This window comes from Giraffa tippelskirchi, chromosome 5 (genome assembly GCF_054371585.1).
Source record: "Giraffa tippelskirchi isolate mGirTip1 chromosome 5, T2T-mGirTip1v1.2.pri, whole genome shotgun sequence".
Lineage (NCBI taxonomy): Eukaryota > Metazoa > Chordata > Mammalia > Artiodactyla > Giraffidae > Giraffa > Giraffa tippelskirchi.
In genome coordinates this window covers 32099226-32124472 of record NC_137279.1, presented here as the reverse complement: position 1 = coordinate 32124472, position 25247 = coordinate 32099226, and the positions used below count along the sequence as shown (strand labels likewise).

The following is a 25247-nucleotide window of genomic DNA, read 5'->3' as shown; positions in this document are numbered from 1 at the left end:
GGTCCTACCCCACAAGCAATATTCACCCACATGCTGTGTGCTAAGTCACTCAGTTGTGTCCGACTCTGCGACCCCATGGACTGTAGCCCACCAGGCTCATCTGTCCATGGGATTCTCCAGGCAAGAATAGTGGAGTGGGTGGCCATTTCCTCCTTCAGGGGATCTTCCTGACCCAGGGATCGAACCTGAGTCTCATGTCTTCTCATTGGCAGGTGGGCTCTTCACCGCTTGCGCAACCTAGGAAGCCTGTATTCACCCACATGTACAGAGCAGTGAGTGTCTCCCTGGAGGACCAGGCACAGGCTGTCTGGTTAATAAACGAAGGGAAGGGACTGGGTTGGGGGATGCGGGTGTACCCTGAAAGTGCTCTGATGAATGGAGGAGGTTCTGGGGATGCTCTGGCACTTGGTTTCTGCCCAGGGGTTTCACTTCTCTGATATTCCTGAGAGAAGTGGCAGCCACCAGCCTACCCTGTTCTGCCTTCTGGGAGGGTCCATCATTTCTGAACATTGCCAAGCAACTGCTTCTGCCATGCGCCTGCCCGAGGGCTGAGCTGGGGGTACAGAGGTGACTGGACAGACATGACCTATCTTCAGGGGGCACATGCTCTAGGAGGGACCGGACACTGGTAGCTCAGAGAGACTTATGGGATGCTGGCTAGGGAGCTCAGGGAGTGGACACCAGCTGGCAGTCAGAGAGTTGCTTGGGGGCTCCATGCTTCCAATAAGTCTGATTCCTCCATGAACTCCAGTTCCTCTCTCCCTAAAACGAGTGGCTGGACCACATGGTGTCCAAGAGTAAGGAGTCCAAAGGGACTTTCCTGAGGACTGCTGGCTACTTGAGCTCAGCCCAGCCGCTCGATAATGAGTTAAATAGACCCTATAACAGTTTATACGCCTGCTGGCTCAGGGCTGCTTTAGAGACCAGGGGCTCTGCATGAACCTGGGAGCAAGTGCCCTCTCATCCCCTCAAGGGACTGGGGAAGTGTCCCCTGCCTTGTGCTCTCAGCCCCTGACCCAGGGCCCTTTGCTTGCAGAGGCCTGGGTGACTGGGGCTGCACCTGCCGCCCCCTCTCCTGCTGCTGACAAAGGCTGCTTCCCCGGGGCCCACACACCTGTACCGTGGGTCCCCGCCAGGCCCTCGGCATCCATACAGCGCAGCAGGTGGCTGGAAGCCTCCAGCAGTTTCCCATTGTTACCATGGTTACCAGGGTGCAGGAAGGTGGGGAGAAACCCTCTCCTCCACATCCTTCCCAGCAGTACTCCAGTGGGCTTTGCCAGAACCTTCCAGCCCTGGGTGAGGCAGGGAGTGAGGGCCCAGCCTGATACACAGGCTTTGTGCGTGTATTTTGTGGGGGGGCTGTGGCAATCACGGCAGCTAAGGAGCTCAGGGCTCCCAAGGGAACTATGGGCAGGGGACAGGGTGGGGGCCTCCAGGGACCCATCAGCTCCCTCTCCCCCATTCTCCAATGGTCCTCTCCCCTCATGCATGACCCAGCTCAGACCCACAGAGGAGCCTCATCTGTTCTTTTGTTCTTGCCAAGGTCACAGGATGCCTGAAAAGCCATTGCAAATCCCAACAAAACAGCACCCCCTTTCCGCAGGGACACAGGCGCTCTGACTCTTAGGCGCAGAGATGCCTCCCTGTTTACACCCTCCAGTGTCCTGGCCTGGGCACATTTTTCCTCTAAAGATGAGTAGCCTCTTAGACTTCCCTGGTGGTCCTGTAGTTAAGGCTCTGCCATGAAATGCAGGGGACATGGGTTCGATCCCTGGTCCGGGAACTAAGATCCCACATGTCGTGGAGCAATTAAGCCCATGCACTGCAACTACTAAGCCTATGCGCTGCACAGCCCGAGCCACAACTAGAGACCGGGTAATGCAACAAAAGATAAAGTGAGGATTCTGCATATGCCACAGCAAAGATCAAAGGTCCCACATGCTGCAACTAAGACCAAACACAGCTAAATAAATAAATATTAGAAAGCAGAGACATCACTTTGCCGACAAAGGTCCATATAGTCAAAGTTACAGTTTTTCCAGTAATCATGTACAGATGTGAGAGCTGGACCACAAAGAAGGCCGAGTGCTGAAGAATTGATGCTTTCTAACTATGGTGCTGGAGAAGACTCTTGAGAGTCCCTTGGACAGCAAAGAGATCAAACCAGTCAATCCAAAAGAAAATCAACACTGAATATTCATTGGAAGGACTGATGCTGAAGCTGCAGCTCCAATACTTTGGCCACGTGATGCAAAGAGCCACCTCATTGGGAAAAACCCTGATGCTGGGAAAGATTGAGGGGAGGAGGAGAAGGGGATGGCAGAGGATGAGATGATTGGATGGCATCACTGACTCAATGGACATGAATTTGAGCAAACTCTGGGAGATAGTGAAGACTGGGAAGCCTGGCGTGCTGCAGTCCACAGGGTCACAAAGAGTCAGAAATGACTTAGCGACTGAACAACAACAACAAAAAATAAAGATAAGCAGCGCCTATGATTTCCCTGGTCCAGTGGTTAAGACTCTGCGCTTCCAATGCAGGGGCTGTGGGCTCAATCCCTGGTTGGGGAACTAAGATCCCACATGCTGCTTGGTGTGGCCCCTACCAAAACAGATGGGCAGCTTTCAAGATCTTTCCTCTACTAACCCCGTGTCCCTCTCATGAGGACTCCGCCCAGCCCCCCATGCTGCCGCTGCAACCGCCAGCCACCTCTGCACCTTCGTGTGTGGCTCTCCCTGCCCAGAAAGCCACCCTGTCCTTTCTCTGTCTTCAGTGAGAACCACAGCAGCTCCATCCTCGCCTCCTCCCTTCCTGACCATGTGGATGCACCCTGTCCTGTTGTGTTGTAGCCACTGGGCCTGCAGTCACTTCTGTTGTGGTCTGAGTGGCACCTCCATGGGTTGGAGCCCACACCGCCTCCCCCGCTGGCCATGGGTCCTGAGGGCAGCGGCCTTGTCTGTGCCCTTGTTTCTTGGGTCAGTGAAGGAAGGGGTGGAGCACAGGCCGTATCTGCACAAGCTGAGGGTCAGGAGCAGGGTCGCTCCTACGAGCAATGAGAGTCCCTCGTGTTGTGACGTCAGGCCCAGGGCGGTGGATGGGTCTCATCTGAACAGGCCCTTTGTTTAGGACGTGGTCTGCGTGTACCCCATAGGAGGTGCCCCACGTGCCACCAGCGGTCTTTCCCAACCCAACCTTCAACCTTCGGGCTGAGGAGGAAGCATGATAGCCTCTCTGGAGCCCCTGTTGTGCCCCCGGCCGGGACACAGGAGGGTCAGAGCTCTGTGTCCCTGCGGAAGGGGGCGGCATTTTGTTGGGATTTGCAATAATCCCTTTTCTGGCCATCCCATGACCTTGGCAATAGCAGAGGGGCAGAGATGGCTCCAGGCCTCCTGGAGTGAGGGGTGAGGGAGCTGCTGAGCAGAGACGTGGGGGGGAGGGCGGGCCTCACGAGAAGGGGAGGGAATGCCATAGGTTCAGTCCCGAGGGACAGGCCCGCTCCTGAGTGGAGCGCCTGCTTCTGTCACTCAGGACAGGTGAGAGAGTCAACCTCCTGGCCAAGTGTCGCTCCAGGAGGACTGGGGCATGGCTGACATCAGTACCTCCCCACCGATGGCAGGAATCAAGCTGGATTTGGGATGCGAAGCTGATAAAAAAGCATAACAGGTAGCCCAGTCGAGTGAGGGCTTCCCAAGTTCCAGAGCGTTGAAGAAGCCCCAGGAAGCCCCGCTCATCAGAGCTTCCAATGGTCAAGGCGTGTGTCCTTGGGTGCCACTTTACAAAGTGGAAATGAGAAAGTCTGCTGCAAACTTTGAGCGTTTCTCAAAGTGCTGCCTCAGAACCTCAGGACAGTGGCCGCTGAGCCCCACCAGGACTCAAGGGGACTGTTTTCATTCTCCCCTGTGATCCCAACGTGTGCCTCAGGGCTCAGGACCACCTGGGCCCTCTGGGGCCACCAGAGGGGCCCCCTTCCCTGCAGTCATGTCACATGATTCAGTGAGACTGCAAGGATGAGCCCTGGCCTCGCAGTTCACAGGCATCCCCAGAAATGTCCCTACTAGGGCAGGACACAGAATCACTCACCATAGAGACCATCTTTTATGAATGAACAGACTGAGGATGGGGCTGATGGGCCCAGTTCACCAGAAGAGTGCCTTTTCTTCCCACGGACCTGCTTGCCTCTCTCACCATCCTTCCTTCTTTCACGGTCAGATTTCTCAGGAGCCTGGGCTTCATAGGTGGCATTAGTGGTAAAGAGCCTGCCTGCCAATGTAGGAGATGTAAGAGGTGCAGGTTCCACCCCTGGGTTGGGAAGACCCCCTGGAGGAAGGGATGGCAACCCATCCAGTGTTCTTGCCTGGAGAATCCCATGTATAGAGGAGCCTGGCGGGCTGCAGTCCATGCGGTTGCAAAGAGTTGGACACGACTGAAGCAACTTAGGATACAGTTAGGCAGCAGAGTGCAAAGGTCAGGAGGGTGGGCTTTGGTCCCCAAGAGCCCGGGTTCAGATCCTGACTCCTCCCTGTTCATGCTCTGTGACCTGAGGACAATCACCTTAGCTTTTAGGGCCTATTTCTGCACCAGTAAAAGGGGGATAATGTCAGCTCCTTAAACTGGAATAGACACAGAACAGGGCGAAGAGGGTGGCACGTGCACCTGTTATGGGGGTGGGGAGCTCCATCACCTCCACTCCTGGTAGAGACTGTGGCCCCAGCAGCATGGGAACTGCCTGACGCAACGGACACCTCCCCCGGCCCCTGTCTCCATTTCCTCCTGGGCTCCGGGGTAACCCAGGGTCTCCTCCTGTCCTGACCTTTGTCTTCTCTCTCGAATCCAGCACTCAGGACCACTCCCTGGGCTCCTTATTCTGCCCCCTTCACTCTTGTTCCCACCTGAAGGGTGACCTGGTCCGTCGCCCGGGCTGTGACAGGTGGGTGCTAGCAATCACGTTTGGCTTGAACCCCATTTAAACCCAGGGCTCCCCTTTCAAGGCCCATAGCCAAACTGAAGGCCAAGGCACATAACGTGGACCCAATGAGGCAGGGTCAGCAGGGTGCAGGCTGACGACACCCAGGGATGAAAGCCTGGGGTTCCAGGCTCCTCTCACCTCCCACATCTCCCTGCCGCCCAGCTCCACAGAGGCTGTGCTCTGCTGCCCTCCTGTCCATTCTATTCATCGGCTCCAGACATATTTATGGGGTCCTGCTCTGTGTGAGATGCTGGGTCTGCAGCAGCACCCAACACAGACAACAGTCTCCCCTTAAGAAGACACGCGGTCTTCCCCGCCACCACATCTGGTCCTCACTGCACGCCGTAGACACATCTGCCTCCTCCATCCCAGCCTGGACATGTCACTGCCAGCTCCAAAGCCCCCACTCATCTGACGGCTGGTCTCTCAGACCCCAGTTCCTGCCTCCCCCCACCCCCCCCCGCAATGACTCCCATAATAAGCACATTTCACCTGTGCTTCGCCTGGATCTCGGCCACTGTCCAACACTCCCCGCCCCTACCATCCTCCCTCCAGGGACTTGCCCGTGCAGGGTCCCCTCCCAGACAGCCCTTTCCCAGTTTTGCTGTCACAACCCTGCCTCCTTTCAAGGTCTGGGTCAAGGGTCAACCCCATCTGCACCCACCTCTCCTCTCTCAGCAGAGGCATCTCTGATGGTTTCTGGTCTGTGGTTACTGCCTCCCCTTCCTGGCTCCTGGCCCCTAGAGGTGGAGGTGAGGTGGGTCTTGTTCACTCTTGGCCCTTCAAATGTCTACCGCAAAGGCCTTTCCCCATTGGTGGTATTACAGGTTTTAAACAATGTTTAATTCTAACTTACTTTTTAATCTGTGGATTCATCAGCATTTCCTTGTTTGAGTTATTTCTTAGTCTCCTTCATCCAGAAGGGGCAGGAAGGGCACTGTTTCGAGGGAGCCCCTACCATCACGGGGAGCTCGGGAATGCAATGTTCCCAGGCAGAATTCTAGCTCCTTCTGCCCTGGGCTGCATTTGACAGCTTGTGGACATCAGGCTGCAGTTTGCTCTGAGAGATTGTAAAGCTGCTGAGGGATGGAAGATGAAAACATGCTGTGGTGTGGAGGGTGGGTGAGCTGCGGGCGGGGCTCTGCAGCCCCCTGGTGCCCATGGGCCACTGCACAGGTGGGCAGGTGGGCAGACAGGTGTCCTCCAGAAGGCCTGGGGTAGGGAGGACAGGCAGGGGTGTGTCCCTCCACTCACAGGGAGGCTGTGATCTGCACAGATAGGTAAAGCCCTTCTCCCTCCATGAGAGCCACCAGCTGGGCTCTCCCAGGTTCCTCTCCAGGAGCATATAGCCCCTCTGAGGAGCCCCACGTGGGATCCTGAAATGACTCAGAGGGCGACCTGAGTCACCCTGATTGAGCCTTCCCGAGAGCCAACTGGGCCCCAGGTAGGGTGAAGGTTTGTGCTCAGCCGGTGACTGCACGCAGAAGCTGGGAAGCTGATGAGGTGCTTGCCCTATGCCAGGGACTGTTCTTATGCCTCTACTTGTGTCATTTCACCAAGCCCGAAAAAAGGAGATGCAAGCACAGGGTCAAGCAGCTGGGAGAGTGAGAGCCGAACACGCAGAGAGCTAGTTCTTCCCTGGGGGCCACAGGCCAGGACTACTGTGCTTGCGGACCAGATCCCATATCTATGGGACCCCAGAAGTTGCTCGCTCACTGGAGAAACTAGCCTGACGATGAACAGTTTGCTGGTTTGCTTTGAACCCGGTGGGGGGATCTGAGAAGGAGAAGCACGTACTTGGCTTTCATCCACTGAGTTGGATGATGGATCTCAGCTACTCAGCAGCTGGGCTCAAGATCCATGATCAAGTTAGGTGCAGGAAAACCCCCTAATAGGGCTCAAGATCTTGGTAGGGAAAAGGCCCCCAAGTGGGTATGCAGCACGGGAGATGTTCCCAGCCCATCTCTGCTTTCCCCCTTTTCCCAATCCCATTTTATCTGTAACCTGCGTGGCACCAACACAGTCAATTCTGCAAGCGCCCATGTGCTGGAGTGAGAGGGAAGATGGGCTGCCTGCAAGGAGGAAGTTCAACGGAGGAGGGAGCCAGAGATGCAGGTGAACAGGTGTTGTGGCAAGGGACACAAACAACCCCAGATGCCCCCAGTCTCCAGGGCTAACCACCCGGTCACTTGGTGGAGCCAGGGGTACCTCCTGAGACTCCATTTTCCAGCTGATGAATTAGAAAGTATGTGGGTGCAGTGCACACTCTGAGTGGGGGTGGCAGGGCCTGGAGTGTATCCTTTGGTGTACAGAGAGAGGAAGGATGGCCCTGTCTCAGCTCCGCGGGATGTTGCCAAAGGTAAGAAGACCTAGTAGCTGCTCACCTCTGCCTGGGGAGGAGACTCACATTCCTGCCAAGGCCAGGCCAGATGGAAAGGCTTAAGTTCACCCCAGCAGTGATGGGATGACCAATCTAGTGATGTCCCCAACTGGCCCCTTTTGTGCCCTCTGGGGGAGGCCCTGTCCCTTTTTCTCCTCTGCACTGGCTGAGCCAAGGACTACATCCCCTTAGAGTCGCCCCAAAGAAAGGGGGGACATGCAGAGGTTAGGAGCCTGAGCGTGCTGGGCTTCCTGGTCATGAGAAAGGCGGCCTTCACATACCTCGGGAGTGGGGGTTGAACCTGACCCTCCTGCACGTTGGAGGAGACGCATCTATGGGGGGTAAGGATTTCTGGCACTTGTGGATGGGCTGGAGCCTGGTGGGACAGGCAGGGGGCTGGTGCAGTGGGAAGAGAAACCAGGTTCCTCATGACCAGGAGGCCAGGTCTGTCTCACCACCTCTCTGTGCCTGGTTCCCATCCAGACCAATCAGCCTCCCTCGCAGTATGTGGGTTTACGGTTATTTACAAGGACCCGCAGAGAAGCAAGGTCAAAGCGCAGCGCCCCTTCCTCCCTTTTATCTCACCCAGTGGCCCGGCCCCTTGCCATCTCTTTGATGACATCTTTGGGACGACAGGGCCCTGGCTCTGGGGTGCTGCCAGGCAGGGCAGGATACTGTGGCTGAGGGTTCTCTGCAGTTGGTGGCATCTCTGACTCCCAACAGCCCCAGTGACTCAGAAGCACCCATGGTGCTGCTTCCCCACATGTGTCAGCATGACCTCACAAGTGCTTCCTGAAGGGCCACTGGCCGGCACATCCACAGGGTGCTGGTTTCCTCCAATGGGCAGAAAGAAATGCCTGTCTCAGATTGGCAGGAGGCACAGGGTCTGACACCTCTGAGTGACCTTGGAGAAGTCTCTGCCTTTGGGCTTCTGCTGACGCCTCCCAAGTGGAAGATGTCCAAGCCCCTTGCAGCTCTAGCATGCTCACCTCTATGAGGTGGGACCCCTAGCTGCTGGGAGGGGATGGAGGGGGCCGTCTCTGGCCCTGAAGACTGTCAGAGACAGTCTTCCCCAAATGCTGCCAGAAGTGCCACTGTTCCGCCTGTAATTCAGGGACTCCAGGAAACAGCTCTGGGATCTTTGGTGATGTGAAGGTCATGGAGAAGTGGAGGTCAAGGACTAGACACATGTTCCTTCCAGCCGGAGTGCTGGGAAACCACACACATTCCCCTGGGTGCCAGCAGCGGAGGAGGCCTTCCTTTGCCACGCGTGGAGCTGCCCAGTTGCCATGGCCCCAGCAACAAACAGGAAAGTCAAGAGGAGGCCCCCCCCCTTACCGGAAAGTGCCAAACCAAAACTTGTACCACTCACTTCCTCCTGAATCATGTGGGGTTTAGAATATCATTGAAAAAGGAAAGCAAGCCAGCCCCAAGGTGTGAAGCTTCTCAATCTACCCCACCCCAGAGCTTGCTCGCCCCCGCATCCCTCAGTGCCATGGCCCATGACCCTCAGTAGACAAGAAGCATAGTGTCTTTGTCACACCTCTGTACAGTTGCTTTCATGCTCATTCATCCCCGTCCAGGCACCACGTCCAGACTCAAAAGGGTTCTGAGCATGAGACCTGGTTTCACACTGCTCAAGACCCTTCCTCCCAGTGCACTGGCTCAGCCCCCACATGGTCTGGCTGCTGGAGCAGCAGAAAGAGGAACAAGGATCTGGACCTCGGGTTTGCAGGGGAGCCTCCAGCCGGCTGCTTTCGAGGTAGGAACGCACTGCAGCTGGAACACCCTGAATGTCATTGAGGCCAGGAATGGGCTTGGAGAGTGTTCCCCACGGACAGGACCTGGGTAGCCAATGCACTCTGGGCACCCTGTCATGACAGCTCAGGGGCAGGAGCCCAGGAACCACACGTGAGCCTGGGCTCTGCAGGGAGATCCACACACCAAGCAACAATCGAGAGGGCAGACACGACTCTCCACAGTCCCCGAACCTGCAACGTGGGGCCTAAATGCGGTTCTGTTTTGCAGAGCAGGGGCTTGCTCTTGGCATTGAAAGGCAGATGGCATTTTTGAGGGGGAGGAGAAGTTGCAGAGAAAGAAGAAATCCTGAAACAACAGACAGTGGGACAGCTGTGGCCTGAACTTGGTGTTCCTGTGTCTCGGATGTGGATGTATTAATTTCCATAAATGCTAATAGCCCATTTCCCCAAGAGCTATTACTTATGTCATCTCCCCTTGGATGCGTTTCAACACAGGGCAGACAAGTGAAGAAGGAAAGGACTGCCCCCACCGGTGGGTTTCCCGCTCCCCAACCCTGACCCCACCAGGTAGCTCAGTACTGTTCCCTAACGTGGCCCCTCTAATTCAGGGTCAAGACCCCCTGCCTTCAGCCCACAACCAGGTCCCTATCATGCCAGGAGGCAAAGAAGTTACCACCCCAAAAATGCTGAATCACAAAGTAAGCTGAGCAGGAAAGTGGGGGTGGGGTGGGGAGGGACATCATGGCCAGGGAGGAAGGCAGGGTGCTAAGGGACTTCTCACCTGGAGACCCCCCTGAGGCTGCTCTAGACAAAGTGTAGACCCCAAAGGAGCCCCTGGACAAATGCCAGGGGGAGCAGAGACAGGGTAGGCTGCCTGGGTGGCAGGGTGGAAAGGTGGGCAGGTACAGGACAGCCACTGCAGCAGGACGCGGTGCAGCAGCTGGGGCTCTGTGTCCTGCGCCCTGCGGGAGCAGCAGCAGGTAGGGGAGGTGGGGAGCGAAAAGAAGCTGAAGATGGGGTAGGGGCAGAGGGACCCGGGTGGGGTGCGGTGTGTAGGTAGCCAGATGAACTGGTGCAGGAGGGGAGTGCCAAGGTCCTGGGGAGCAAGGCAAGGTGGAGAGAGGGCGGCCACGGGGAGACGGAGGGATTGGGAGCAGAGTGGGTGGGAAGATGGGGCTCGGGACCTGAAAGGAGAGGCAGGATGAGCCTTTGGGAGAGAGATGGGGAGGACTAGGACCAGGAGCGCTTCTATGGGGGTGCGCTGAGGCTGGGAGAGGGAATGGAAAGAGGGATGGGGGAGGGGGAGGCGAGGCTGCGGGAAAAGGAGGGGTCAGGGTGGGATGAAGTTGGGGCAGGGGTCGGGATGGGAGCTAAAAGGTCGGGCAGGTTGGCAGACAGGGCAGGCAAAGGAGGGCGGAATGGGGGAAGGGATATGATGGAGAAGGAGGTGAGCCGGCTGGAGAGGAGGTGAGGATGGAGGCGGGTGCGGGTACACGCTGGGGACGAGGAGATGGAGAGTCAGCGCGGGCCTCGCGGTGCCCGCCACCGCTCTCCCGGCGCAATGCAGGGGACTGCACGGACGGCTGGGGTCTCCCCCTGCACTCACCTGGGGGCTCCAGCTCCGGATCCTCTATCCCGCTCCGGATCTTCCTTCCCGCCCTGCCCCTGCGACTTTAGCGCCCCCGAATCCCGCTTGCTCCACCAGGTTCCGCCCGCAGCATCTTCACCTCGTGGGACGCCCGGGGCGACTCCTCTTCTAGATTCTCATTGGCTGTTCTTCACGCCAGTCACACTTTTATTGGCTGAGGGATCGCCGACCATGCAAATTAGGACGGGCCCGCCGCCGCGCCGATTGGCTGGAGCTCCTGGAGCGGAGACCCTGGACTTGGGCTCTGATTGGTCCCTGCGTCCTGCTGACGCGGATGACGGAGAGCGGTTTCTTCCCCTTGCAAGGCTCCTCCGGCTGGTGGCAGCGGATCGGGCGCCTCTAGGCCGGTCCTCGGCCCGCAGGGTCTGCGGTTCCGGTGGGCACCGGCCAGCGCCGGGCCTCTGGATCCGTCGTAGAGGCACTTCCTCAGAAGCCTGGGGCTCGACGCCCGGGGGCGGGGGCGGCTGCTGCAAGCGCGTCTCCTAGGTAACGCTGCCCGCCACGGGCGGAACCACGTTGGCTGGCGCCGCGGGGGAGGTTGGACTCAGTCCAGAGGCTCGGGGGCCACCGAGCGGCCCGAGGTCTTGATCCCGGAGTGTGTGTGGGGTGCTCCGTCCGACTCTTCTGGGGGCCCGGGGCCTGCGGGGCGCGGCAACCCGGCGAGCGCGGGGCTGTGCCAGCGTCGGTCGTATTTTCCTCCCCCACTCCTTGACTTTTGGTGTGGCCCGGGCCGCCGGGTCCCGTAGGGTATCTGGAGCTTCTTGGGGCTCAACCTCGGCAGTTTGCCCCCAGACCCCGCACCCGCTGGCAGCGCTTCAGCTTGCGGCCGGCTTGGGCTTTGCTAAGACCGCGGCATTGGCCCTCCCCTTTTCCTGTTCTGACCCCTGCCGGGGACCCCTGTTTTGCCTGTCCCCGCTGGGTACCTGTCCTCTGCTGGTCCTGCCGACCTGACCTCGCGCCGCTGCCTAGTGGAGATCTGGAGACTCCCTGACCCTCGCGGGATTCCCTGCTCCGATGGTCCTGCCTACCTAAGGCCTACCCTGGAGCTGCTCCCGCCTTCCCCTCCGCTGTCCAGCCCGCCGACCTCCTGACCGCCTCCGAGTTCCCCACTTGAGTCCTTGTGCTCTTGAGACCCCCAGTGCTCGGTCTCCTGCTGTCTTCTTCAGACGTTTGCACATTCCTTTCCATGTCTGTCTCTATAGAAGACATGCCTTCGCAGCCCTGGTCCTGCCTTCCCTGTTGCACTGTCATTTTGACTGAAGCACAGGTGGGAAGTCTCACAAGCTTGTGTAGTTGGTAAAGGTGTACTTTAGATGATTGTTCCTAGTCGCCGCCAGTTCCAAGCCGGGTCTCCATCACAGCTCCCTGCACCCTCCTCTCCTCTGTAATTTTCAGAGGTCACAACCACCACCTTTGTGTGCTAACTTGTAGCCTGTCTTTCTACCTCCCTTCAGATACATTCCTTGAGGGCAAGGAGATTGTCTGCAGTGTTCTCCAGGGCCTGGCACACTGTAGGTACTCAGAATACTTGAAAGAGGAATTCCAGGCAGGGCTTAATTAGACTTCCGCTTCCTCTCAAAAATAAAAGGGATAGAGAGGTTGCTTCCCAAATGGTGCAGTTGGTAAAGAATCTGCATGCCAATGCAAGAGATGCGGATTTGACCCCAGGGTCGGGAAGATTCCCTGGAGTAGGAAATGCAACCCACTCAGTATTCTTGCCTGGGCAATTTCATGCACAGGGGAGCCTGGCGGGCTATAGTCCACGGGGTCACAAAGAGTTGGACACTACTGAACACACACACATATGCACTTGGTGTCTACTCTCAAAAAAGCTCCCAAGCTTTCCGGGGTCAGACAGTCCAGATCTCTTTCACGTCTGGGAGGGAAGCTTCCTTGTGCCTGGGAAGTTCCTTGTGGCTCCTATCGCTCCCTTTCCTTGGTGAACCATTGCTAATGAGACCTCAGCCCAGCTGACTCTTCAGTGCTGGGTCCCTCCTCTTCTCCATCCCCCTCCCCTGCCAAAGGAGTCTGAGTTAGGCTTGTCTTCTGTGTGCTGCTCAGGCTTGCCTCCTAGTTTTTGTCACACTGGTTGTTTAGATTCTTAAAGACAGGGTATTTGATAGTCTGCTTCACTGTATTGGGACAGAATAGGTGCTTGGTGAATATTTGTTGATCAGGTAGGTCTGCAGAAGCCAAGACCTCCAGGGAGTTTTAGAGGCCCCCCTCCTTTTGTAGGTGGAAGACAGATGCTGGGAGGGCAAGAGACTTTGCAGAAGTCAGAGAGGAGAGCAAGGATCACCCTAGGCTCCTCAACCTCTTTGCTCTCACTTTGCCCTTGAGGGCTTCTCCTGGACTTGGTGGACAGAAGGGCCAGCGTAGGTTATAATGGCTTTGATGTTTGTATGACTGGCTATATGGTTTCAGGCTGGCTGTTTAACCTTGGGATCTCACTTTCCACATCTGTAAGAAGGGGACAGTAGTGATACTTATCTTCCAGAGTTATTAGAATAGCAAATATGAAAATGTGAGTGCCTGGCTCATGATAAGGACTCAATAAAAGCTGGTGCCTTTTCTTCCCCCTTCCTCTGGAGAGCCCTTTGTACCCTTTTCTTGGGCTCAAAACATGGAACCTTCCCAGTTTTCTCTTTATGGTTCATCTGGCTCCAAAGGCCCCTCTGCCTTCCTCCGCAGCTTTCTTCATTCCTCTCCAGCATAATTGAATGATTTACTTAATCGTTAGAAAGGTTTACACTGAGGACCTAGTCCTGACCTCATGGAGCTCAGTCCTGCAGGACGATAGTGACCATGTAGCCTAGGGGAGCTAGGTGACTCTTCTGTGATAGGGTCCTGTGCAGGGGGGGTAGGTGGAGGTGCTTTCCTGGGGAGGTGGCACCAGAGGAAGACTCATCCAGGGGTGCGTGTGCCTGTTGAGGGGGTTAGAGGGTGTGCTGAATGGGAGGAACCAAAGCAAGGGCAGGATGGAGTGGACAGGAGTGTGGCCCGGGTGAGAGCTGTTTGGGGCACTGGGTTGGGGGGTGCAGAAGGGGAAGAGCTCTGTGTGTCACGGAGCCCCTGGGACTGTCCAGGCTCCTATTGCCAGGAGCCTGTGTCTCAGGAGTCACCTCTACCTCCATCACCCACTCCAGTAGTCGCTCCACCTCTACCACCTGCCTCCACCTGCCTGGCTCAGAGCTTTGATCTTGGGAGGCCTGCCTTTTGTCCCAGCATGTCTCCTGCAGTGCCATCCTGTCATTGCAACTGGTCCTGCCAAGTGTGGTATTGGGTCCCCTCATCACCCATGGAAGTGGGGGGATGTACTGGGTTAGGGATCTGGGGTGAGGGAACAACATCTGGAACCACCTACAAAGGAGGCACCGTCTTGGAGCCAGGAAACACCGCCGGCGGGGGCTCCTTCCGGAGAGTGTTTCCCTACACGTGCTTCTGAGGCAGAAAGGGCTTTGCTATAGAGTTACCCCCCAGTCTGTGAAGGCCCTCGCTTTGTAGGAATAAACCCCTCAATTTTATAGCTAATGTCAATGAAGAAACATTTCCCTGGAAAAGAGAAAAACTGGGGAGACAAGTTAATTGAAACTTCAGTTTCAGGACTGAATTGATTGAGCTCTGATGGTAAGTGCAGTATCAAGGCCCCAGGAGAGTAGGTTTCCTTCTGCAAGCAGTGGGCCAGGGAGCAGGTCAGTACAGGACAGCTGACACTTGCTCTGACCAAAAGCACAGAAGCCTGCTGGGTGCAGAAGCACACAGGAGCTGGCCCTAGGAGACAGTCTGTGGCTGGGGTCCGAGTGAAGACACACACAGTGTATGTCATCTCTGAGACCAGCCCCGAAGCCCTTGGACCAGAGGGTAGTTCTGCAAAACAAGTGGTTTTGAGCAGACAAACATAACCCACAAAGGAAAAAACCCCACATAAACCGGCGTGTGTGCCTTAGTGTTCATACAGTAACAGTCTGGATCTGGAGGCCCAAGGAGATGTGTGCAGAGTCTGGGTGGTGTTCCAGTGGGGGCTGGACCCCACGCTGAGGCCCTCTGGGTGTAGGAGAGCGACTTAGGGGGGGCCAGTCGCGTTCACACCTCCAGGGCCTCCCTGCATTCCCAGTGCAGCCTGTGAGTATGGAGGGTGGGCTGGCTGCCTGGAGCCCTGCATTTTGAGTCCCTTTAGAGAAACCTTTCTCCAGTTTTTTAGTGTCACACTGCTTTCTGCTTTAAAAAATAATTGAAGACTCCAAATAATTTCCTAAAATGTGAGTGATGTCTACCAACATTTATTGTTGAGAAATGTCGACAGTGTTATTAATTCATTTAAAAACAGTAGACCTGTTACATGTTAACATAAAAATATATTTTTAAATGAAAGCCAACCATGTTTTCTGAAACAAAAACATTAGCAAGAAGAGTGGGGCTGTTTTGTGTGTTTGTTTTTGAAATATTTGTTTCTTTGGCTGTGCCAGGTCTTAATTGCAGCATGTAGGATCTTTAGTTGCAGCATGTGGGATCTAGTTCCTTGACCAGGGATCGAACCTGTACCCTCGGCATTAGGAGCACAGAGTCTTAGCCACTGGACCACCAGGGAAGACTCTTTTTTGGGTTTTGCTTTGTTTTTGTTTTGCACGATTGTGAATCCCTTTAACGTCTGGCCCACAGACTGCTGGGCACTGCTTCACTGGTACAGTTTCTCTGTTGTGTCTGTTGTATTGAGTCATTTTGGTTGAAGGATTTGAAGGAGATGCAGATGGCGGGGTCGGGGGGAAGCCCTTAGAGAACTGTGGATATTCTGCTTCTGTGCTGTACCCAAACCCACAAGCGATTGTTCCTTAAGGGTTTCTTGCAAGCAGGGTTTGACACCCTGTCTGAAAACTTTGACACTGTTAAATTAAATCCTCTGGTTTGCGTTGCACTTTGGGTGGATCGTTCCCCCATGCAAGATTTTATATCATTGTGCTTGTTCTCTCAGAAAATAACTGCTTCTGAGTTAGGCAGATCTTCCAAATATTGACACATCTACTCACACAATTTCAAAAGCTCACTTTTCGTTACCAGCACTACCCATCTTGTCAGGAAAGTCTTCAAGAGTTATGAAGCTGTCAGGCTCACAGTGGAGGGCACAGATTTTCCCAATTCTGAATTTTGCCCAAAAGCTCAGTTTTTATGAGTTTACCTTGAAGTGACAGGTTCATTTTGTTCAGACTGTGTATGAAGCTCCCAGTTCAGAATAACCACTGTTTGTCCCTGAGCTGTTCTTTTAGTAAAAATGGTGTTGCTGAGTGCAGGAAGGAGGCAGTTCAACTCGCAGCCGAGTGATCACGCCCGGCTTACCCCGGGGTGACCCTGACCCTTCATTTGGCAGCAGAAATGCTTTTTGTGCTTTACCCCCTTTCATCACAGAATGTTAAAAGCACACGTCCTCAAGGGTCAAGTCAAGATGTAATAAAATCCATAGTTTGCACAGCCTCCTCAGGGACCTTATTAAGCGAAGCTGCTGGACTCTATGCTGTGAGGGGTGAGAGCACAGTGTGGTTGGTGGGCTTTGGTTGCCGTTGTCTCGGGAGGTGATGTGGCCCTAGTAGCTTCACCCACCATTGCCTTGGCACCATCAGGACAAATGCCAACCCAGTGAAAGACTCAGGTGGCATCTGTAGGTTATGAAAATAGCTCTGAGCCTCTGGAGCCCTTGACCACCTCTGGGAACCTCAGCGGTTTGGGGACCGCATTTAGAGACCTGCTGTCTTAGAAGACCAAACCCACAGCTTTTTCTCCTTGCTGGCCATTTTAGTAGAATTTGGTCTCTTATCAAGGTCAAGGGCTTAAGATTCTGTTTCAGCTGAAGACAATCTCGAGAACATTCAGATCCCTGTCTGCCGGAAGGCAGATAAAATCCTGATTGAGCCAGGTCACCAAGACACCCCGAACACTCAGTCTGTCCCCACCTGGCTCCACCAGCAGGACTGCCTGTGGCTTGGCTGTCCTGGGTGCCAGACTCCAGGGTCCCCTTGAGCCCCAGCTCTCGTGGTGACATCTGGACTGCTGGCCTTGCTCCCACGCTGCCTGCCTTTTTGTATGTGTCTCAAGGCGGCCACTCCTGTGGTGTCCCCCTTGGCAGCTCCGAGCTGATGACCTCTCTGCTCCCCCCAGAGGAGAGTGTTCTTGCAACAGAACCAGCAGAAGCTCTGAGCTCACATCTTATTGGCTCTGAGTGGGTCATGAACCCCAGGCCCCTCTAATAAGAGTCCCAGTTCCCAAGGCCTTGTGCAGGGCTCCACCTCCACAGCTGGACAGAGCACGTGGCTGTCCCTAAACCAGTGACCGAGGCTGGGGTGGGCATGCTCTGATTGGCCAGGCAAAGGCGGCATGGATGCCAGTCTTCAGCTGCAGTGGGGGTTGGGGAGGTCACACAGTGTGGGTCACAGGGGTGGTGGTTCCCCTGGTATTAGTGGGAGGTTCTCTAAGTGCTGGGACCCTCATAACTCTCTTATTTATTTGAACACCAATGGTGAAGGTAATCCCAGAGGCCCCAGGGACCCAGGGACCGGCAGAATGCATGACTGGCACAGGATCTTTGACCAAAACCTGCTGGTCCCTCCGCACCCACAGAGAGCACGCCAGCCTCTGAAGGAATCGACGGCGTTTCAGTGTGTCCTGAAGTGGCTCGATGGCCCGCTGATTAAACAGGTAAAGAAACTGACTTTTTATTGTCAAATGCATGCTGTCACCACTCTCGGCTGAGACAATATCGATTTTCACGTGTTTATCTGAGTCTTTCACTGCACCCATCACCCCGGGCAGTGGCAGCATTTGGAGGCAAAGTGGCCCATCAGCAAAGAGGGTACGTGATTCAGCGACTCGGTCAGCACTTTTGACCCTGACTCAAGGCTTCTTGCTGCCTACAGTGGAGCAATCAAAAAACTCGGGTAATTTGATTTCCTAGGTTATTTCCTGGCCAGGTTGTTTGCAAGGCTGGCCTTGTGCGTGGCTCAGCATGGCCTGGGGGTTAGAACTGCAGGGGTGGAGCTCTGGGCATCCTGGGAGATGTGAAGTGGAGGTACTACTGCCTTTGCACACTCAGGCCCTCGCTCTGGGGCCCTGTGTCCATCTCTGCCCTCAGCTGCCAGGGAACCTGCTGGAGAAGCTGGTGTTTCTGTGCCTCCACAGAACCCCCACGTGATTGTACGGTCCTGGGAAGGCCCAGGGTCCTGGGGGAATGCACAGGAAGGATCCAGGCCTGCCACTGTGAGCATGCGGTTTGTGGGGTTTGGCTTGGCAAGACTGTATCTTCTTCCTCTGCAGCTGGCAGAGCAATTCTCCTTGCATTCAGAGTTGTCTGAGCACTAGGTCTGAGAATAACCTACTGTTGTTAACTTGCTCACATCCTACATCATCACTTCAAACCCTGTGATTGAGCACCTGCTGTGTGTTTGCTACCGTGTAGATACTGCGGTGATTACTGCTCTTACAGCTTTACTTGTTTTATTTTTTGACCACACTGCGTGCCATATAGGATCCTAATTCCCCAGCCAGGGATCGAACCCACACCCACTGCATTGGAAGCGCAGAGGCTTAACCACTGGACTGCCAGAGACGTCCCCAACAACTTGACTTCTTAGCGCTTTACTTGTATTGGTTCACTTCATCCTCACGACAGCCCTACGAAGTAGGTAGCATCATTACCCTCATTTTACAGAAGAGGAAGCAACATGAGAGATGTAGAGTCAGATGCCTAGAGTAACATAGCTCCAGCTGACCGGCTGGGACTCCAAGCTAGGGAGACCAGCTCCAGCAGCCCTGCCTCCAGGGGCTCACGAGATAGTAGACAGCAGTTGCCTCTTTCCTAGGAATTTTACAAAGGAAATTTCTTTTATTTTCTTATTTTGCTTTATTAATGCATTTTAACTTATTTTCAAAAAGATAATTCCCATAGTTCAAAATACAAGAGGGCACACAGCGTAAGTGTATTGTCCTATGGCTGTCTCATTCTGGATATAGCCGGTATTAACCTGTTTTCTGTACAACCTTTCAGACATTCTAAGCAGCCACAACAAATAAATATACTTGTATATTTCTCTCTTTTTTTTGGCATGAATGGTCGCTTATTGCTATATTCTATATCTTAAAAAATATTCTTAACAGTATGTATTATACATTGGTAAATGTGGATCATTTTTCCTTCCTTCCCAAAGATAAAGTCAATACTTTTCATGACAGCTACATAATTGGGTTTCCATTCAGGGATTTCTGGGAAAGAAAGGATCAAAATGAGACTGTTTGTAAAACAAAATAAACAAAAAACAACACCCCCCGCCCCAATATATGTTATAGACTGTTCATGTCATTTCATGAAGAATTTCTTATTTTTCCTTAAGACAGCATAGCTTTTCCTATATGAATGACCTGTCATACATTCATTAGGTCCTTCCTTAAAATGACCACTTGTTACGACTTCAGGTGTTTGCTTTTATAGGCATTATGACAATGGATAATGTCATTGAAATCATTTTTTAAAATGTACACTGTAAAATAGAGTCATACATTAAAAGCTAATGTTTAAAACCCACTTATAAGTTGTTTATTAAAAAATCACAGTTTAAACATGAAGATGTTAAATATATGTCTTCAAACCATATGTGTGAGAGGAAAAGGATGGAAAAAAAGATACCTATGTAAACTCTAAGCATTAGAAAGCTTTGTGGCTGTACTAATTTCAGACAAAGTCAAGTTCAAGCTGAAGTGTATCACCAAAGATAAAGGGGCGTCTCATAATGTCAGTGACAGTCAGGAAGATGTGATGGCCCTGAGTGTGTGTGCACCTGTGATGGGAGCCCCCAATGTCACCCCCAGGTTTGGTGATTGACAAGGAGGACTTGACATGACTCAGCATATAGTCATCTTCAAAGGAGAGATTTGTTTTGGTGAAAAAATAGAGTGAGATCAGCCAAGGGAAAGGCATACAGGGGGCAATGGGTATGAACTCCCAGGGTCCTCTGCCATGGGATTCCCACAAGACACACTCCAGCAACGAGCTGGGACAACACCTGTGACATCCTGCCAAGAGAGGAGCTTGTCAGAGACTCAGTGCCAACAGGTTGTAAAAAAAATCTCAGGGCTTTTTGGGAACTGGTCATGTAGACACACTCTGCCTAGCACGTACCAAGATTCCAGAGTCCCAGAAGGATAGCAAGTGATCAGCATAAATCGCTTTGTACAAGAAGTTTAGTACAAATAAGCCATTCCAATCCATTAGGGTGATGGGGAAGTCTGTGTCCCCAGACTGCAAACTCCAGCCGAGGGCCCGACCTGTAAACCAGCCTTTCAAAGCGTAACTGGCCTGTATTATATCTCTTGTGCCCAGCACCCAGTAACACAGCTTTCAAATCCGTGAAGCAAAGTTTGTGGAACCAAAGGGAACTGCATTTAGATTCACCTTTATAATTGGAAGCTTTTAACTCTCTCTACAAGTGATAGAACAAATAGAACACCCCCCCCCCAAAAAAAAATCATTAGGGTGTGAAAGATCTGAACACCGCCAGCCACCTGGACTGAATTGTCATCGTGAAAACGCTATACCCAACAAATAAAATATACCTTCTTCTCAAGTGCCTGTGGAACATTTACAGAGATAGATAATACGCTTGGTCATGAAAATAAATCCCAATAAATTTAAAAGGATTGAAATGATAAAGAATGTGTTCACTGACTAATATGTTATTAAAATTAAAAATCAATAACAATAAGATATCCAGAAAATCCCCAAATAGTAGAAAATTAAATAACACTCTGCTCACTAGTAACCCTTGGGTCAAAGAATTCAGAGAGATTAGAAAGTAATTGGAACTTAGTCATATAAGAATATATCAAGATTTGTGGGATGCAGTTAATGCAGTCCTTTGAGGGAAGCTTACAACTTTATATAACTACATTAGAAAAGAAGAAAAGTGCAGGCATACCTCATTTTATTGTGCTTTGTAGATATTGTATTTTTTTTTTCCCACAAATTGAAGGTTTTTGACAACTCTGCATGGAGAAAGTCCATCAGTGCCATTTTCCCAGCATTTGCTTATTATTTCTCTGTCACATTTTGGTAATCTTGCAATATTTCAGATTTTTTCATTAATATTATCTGTGTTATGGTGTTTCATCAGTGATCTTTGATGACTCACTGAAGGCTTGGATGATAGTTGTTATTTTTTAGCAATAAATTGTTTTAAAATTAGGTACATTGTTTTCTTAGACACAATGCTACTGTATACTTCATAGATTACAGTATAGTATAAACATAATTTTATATGCACTGGGAAACAAAAAATCCATGTGACTCACTTTCTTGTGATATTCGCTTTATTGCAGTAGTCTGAGGAGAAGGCAATGGCAGCCCACTCCAGTACTCTTGCCTGGAAAATCCCATGGACATAGGAGCCTAGTGGGCTGCCGTCTATGGGGTCGCACAGAGTCGGACACGACTGAAGTGACTAAGCAGCAGCAGCAGTAGTCTGGAATTGAACCCTCTGTCTCCGAGGTCTGCCTGTATAAAATCAACTATCTCTGCTTTCTCCTTAAGAATCTAGACAAAAGGAATAAATTAAAACCAAAGAAAAGAGAAGAAGGAAATAGGAAACATATGGGCAGAAATCAATAAAGGACAAATAATACAGAGAATCAGTAAAGCTAGAAGTTGGTTCTTTGAAAAGATTAATAATATTGATAACCCCCTGACAAGACTGATCATGAGAAGAGAGAAAAGACATAGATTATCAATACTGGGAGAGGAAGAAGGGGCATCACCACATATCCTACAGACATTAAAAAGATAATCAAGGGACATTATGAATAACTTATGTGCCAATAAATATAACTTATATGAAATGGATAAATTTCTTGAAAAGCACAATTTACCAAAAGTGACACCAGAAGAAACAGAAAATCTAAATAGCCCTATGTATTTTTTCTTTGTTCATTTTTTTCTTAGTTTATTTTTAATTGAAGGATAATTACAATATTGTGTTGTTTCTGCCATACATCAACATGGATCAGCCATAGTATACATATGTCTCCTCCCTCTTGAGCCTCCCTCCCACCTCTCACCCCATCCCACCCCTCTGGGTCTGAGTTCCTTGAGTCATACAGCAAATTCCCACTTAAATAGCCCCATATTTATTGAAGAAACTGAATTCGTAATTAAAAAGTTTCCAAACTTAGATAACTTCACTGTTGAATTTAATAAAATATTAAAGAAAGAAAAAATACCAATTGTAGACCAACACTCAGAAAATAGAGGAGGAGGGAATTGTTCTCCGGTGTTTATTTTGAGGCCATCATAACCTTGATAGCCAAACCAGACAAGAACATGAAAAAAAAAGTATAGATTGCCATCTTTTATGAATGTTAACACAAAATTCCTTAATATATTAGGACATCAGATCCAGCAGTGTATACAGAAGGTAGGACATCATGGTGGGGTTTATCACAGGAATGCAAAGTTGGTTTTACACACAAAAATCAGCCAAGATTAAAAGATCGAGTAGGGAAAAAGTCAAAAGTTCAGTTTGGATGATCTTACAGATTTGTACCGTTTTAGTTATTTTGAGACTTGATAGCTTTAGATGAAAACAAACTTCCCTGTAAAAGGTGTTGGCTAAAAATATTACATACTAATTTTGAACTCAAATCACTTATTAGTCATTTTGGTGTGTTTTTCTTACTTTTTATTTACCTTTTTGGTTTAGTTTCATTTTGCCATGAATGTTGATTACTGGGTTGGCCCAAAAGTTCATTCAAGTTTTCCCGTAAGATAGTTACAGAAAAACCCAAACAAACTTTTGGGTCAACCTAATTCTTTCCTTTGGAATGGCTATTTCACTTGGTATTTACTGTGTGTTTGGAGCTGTGCAGGGGACATGAGGGTGACCCCCCCCCAACTCTGTCTTCACAGAGCTCTCTGTCCAGCATGAGGAGACAGCTAGAAACCTACGCAAGTAGAGTTGAGCACAAAGTCTCAGAAAGGCAGAGGGGGTGGTTGGGGTGTGGAGGCTGGGAGAAGACCCAGCCCCTGGGTGATCTGGGAGTTCTGTGGTCCTGGCTGCTGGCCACCTCCCTGAGAGCGTGATGAGGGGGCCGAGGGGGCCGGCAGTGGTCCCCCGGGTGGCGCCTGCAGCGAGGGGCGGCCCAGGCCCCCGGGAGGTGTGCACACGGAGCCCCCCCCACCCCTTGCATGGTCTGGTCCCCGGTCCTGAGGACACAGCAGGAGGAGAATATTCCAGGCTCTCATCCCTTCCCCGCCTGGAGCTGAGACCGGCCACCAGCGTATAAACAGAGCATAAGTTGTTCTGTTGTTCATAAGACAACTTATGAACATGGGAGATATTGATATAAAGTGCGGTCAGAGGACGAGGTTCTGGGTGTCGGGGGTCAGGGAAGGCCTCCCTGGTCAGGGCCTCATGGGAATGAGGGGGTGAGCACAGTGAAGGGGCTTCAGGGGGGCAGGGAGGGGGGTGAGGAACAGTGCCGGGGGGCAGGATGAGGGTCTGGGCTCAAGATCCCCCCAGGCCTGTTGGCACACTCCCCACCTCCACACACGACACCACCCTTCTGGCAGCTGCTCCCGTTTACTGGGACTCACCTGCTGGACCCGGGGGGTAGGCAGGCAGGCGGCCACCAGCCAGTTCTGTCTGTTTCTCTTCCCCTCATATTCCACACCCCGCCATCTCCAGGGCCCTTAGCAGTTCCTTCACTGACACCCCGAATGTGCCCTCTCCTCACCCCAACTCCTCACGTCCTCCCCCCGCGTTTCCATCTGCACATGGAGCTGGAGTGGTTTTCTTTCTCCTTTATTGAGGTGTAACTGATGAAGCTGTAAGACACTTGAAGTGCCCAGCATGATGATCTGGCGTTCACATAAAGTGTGAAAGGATCCCACCCCCGATTTAGTTAACACACGCTTCACCTCACGTTGGACTGATTTCTGTGAAATCCCGAATCAGGTGGTGTCACTGCCTCTCAGGCTCTTTCCCTGACCCGTCATCCTGTTTGGAGTAGAAGTGGCCTGCGAGGGTGGCTCCTGCTCCTTCTCCGATTAAATGCAATCCTATTCTGTCTTATTAATTTTTTTTTTTTTTCAATTCAGTTCAGTCGCTCAGTCGTGTCCGACTCTTTGCTACCCCATGAATCGCAGCACGCCAGGCCTCCCTGTCCATCACCAACTCCCGGAGTTTACCCAAACCCATATCCATCGAGTCGGTGATGCCATCCAACCATCTCATCCTCTGTCGTCCCCTTCTCCTTCTGCCCCCAATCCTTCCCAGCATTTAGGGTCTTTTCCAATGAGTCAACTCTTCGCATGAGGTGGCCAAAGTACCAGTGCGTGCCGCATGTGGGATCTTAGTTCCCTGACCAGGGATCAACCCAGTTCCCTCAGCCTTGGAAGCTCAGAGTCTTAACCACTAGACCACCAGGGAAGTCACTGGGTGCTCTGTTTTGAAACGCACCTTGGTTTTTGTTTTTATTCAGGTGTGGTGGGGCCAGCAGAGCAGGGGACGATTGCCACTGAAAAGATGGTTTCTTCCTCTGGGCTCCCCAGGGAAGGGGGCTCACATCCCCAAAGGGTCCCATGGAGAAGCAACTGGGTCAGTGGGGAGGCAGCGGGGTGAGAGGAGAGCTGGGGCAAAAGCCTGTATCATGGTTTTTGTGGGAAGGGATGGGTGAGGCCGGGTAAGCAGGTGCACACGCTTAGGACTGGCCAGTATGAGTTAGTTCATTGGCCTCTGGGGTGGAGGGACTGGTTGCCTGGGTCTGGTTCTGGGATTGTTGGGGGTGGGAAGATATGGTCTACTGGAGTGTGAGCCAGACAAGGGCAGGAGGGGTGTGGACTGGAAAGCAGGTCATTTACTATCACTGGAAAATAGCTGGCCCTGGGGAGGATAGTCTCTTCCCATCAGGGAGGCCCCAGATGCCAGAGCACTAGGAACACTAAGAACCCAGAAAGTGAGAGCAATTAGTTACTGTAAATACATACGTGGACCTGAGTTTGAGCAAACTCTGGGGGATAGTGAAGGACAGGGGAGCCTGGCGTGCTGCAGTCCCTGGGGTCACAAACAGTCGGACATGACTTAGCGACTGAACAACAACAAAAATAACATACATGGCTTCCCAACAGGAGATGTGGGTTCGATCCCTGGTTTGGGAAGATTCCCTAGAAAAGGAAATGGCAAACCCACTCCAGTGTTCTTGCCTGGGAAATCCCATGGACAGAGGAGACTGGCGGGCTACGGTCCATAGGGTCGTAAAAGAGTCAGATATGACTTAGTGACTAACAACAACAAAAAAGATACATGTAGTCAGGATGATTTTCCTGAGCACCCAGCTCTCTTCACCCAGAGCTTCCTTCTGCCTGGTTCATTCTCCCAGGGTCCACTCCTGGTTCCCGTCCATCCCACCCTGCCTCCGTAGTTCTCAGTTTAGATGTCATCTTCCAGAGCCCCTTCCCTGGCTGT

The 25247-nt window shown here is 52.3% G+C and overlaps 2 protein-coding genes across 8 annotated transcripts in view; one reads left to right on the top strand and one right to left on the bottom strand.

The window, feature by feature from the left end:
- KCNAB2 (potassium voltage-gated channel subfamily A regulatory beta subunit 2) overlaps positions 1-10826 on the bottom strand; it is a 95065-nt gene extending 84239 nt beyond the window's left edge. For all 3 annotated transcript variants that reach the window (XM_081490319.1, XM_081490317.1, XM_081490322.1), the window contains exon 1: positions 10714-10826. The gene's annotated coding sequence lies outside the window, so the exon portion shown is untranslated. The remainder of the gene's footprint in view (positions 1-10713) is intronic.
- Positions 10827-10935: 109 nt separating this feature from the next.
- The window catches only part of NPHP4 (nephrocystin 4), a 133262-nt gene continuing 118950 nt past the window's right edge, over positions 10936-25247 (top strand). For all 5 annotated transcript variants that reach the window (XR_014053643.1, XR_014053642.1, XM_081490312.1 and 2 more), the window contains exons 1-2: positions 10936-11241; positions 17267-17439. Coding sequence is in view for 3 of the 5 variants with exons in the window: in XM_081490312.1 (XP_081346438.1) it covers positions 17305-17439 (135 nt within the window). In the remaining 2 variants the exon portion in view is untranslated. The remainder of the gene's footprint in view (positions 11242-17266; positions 17440-25247) is intronic.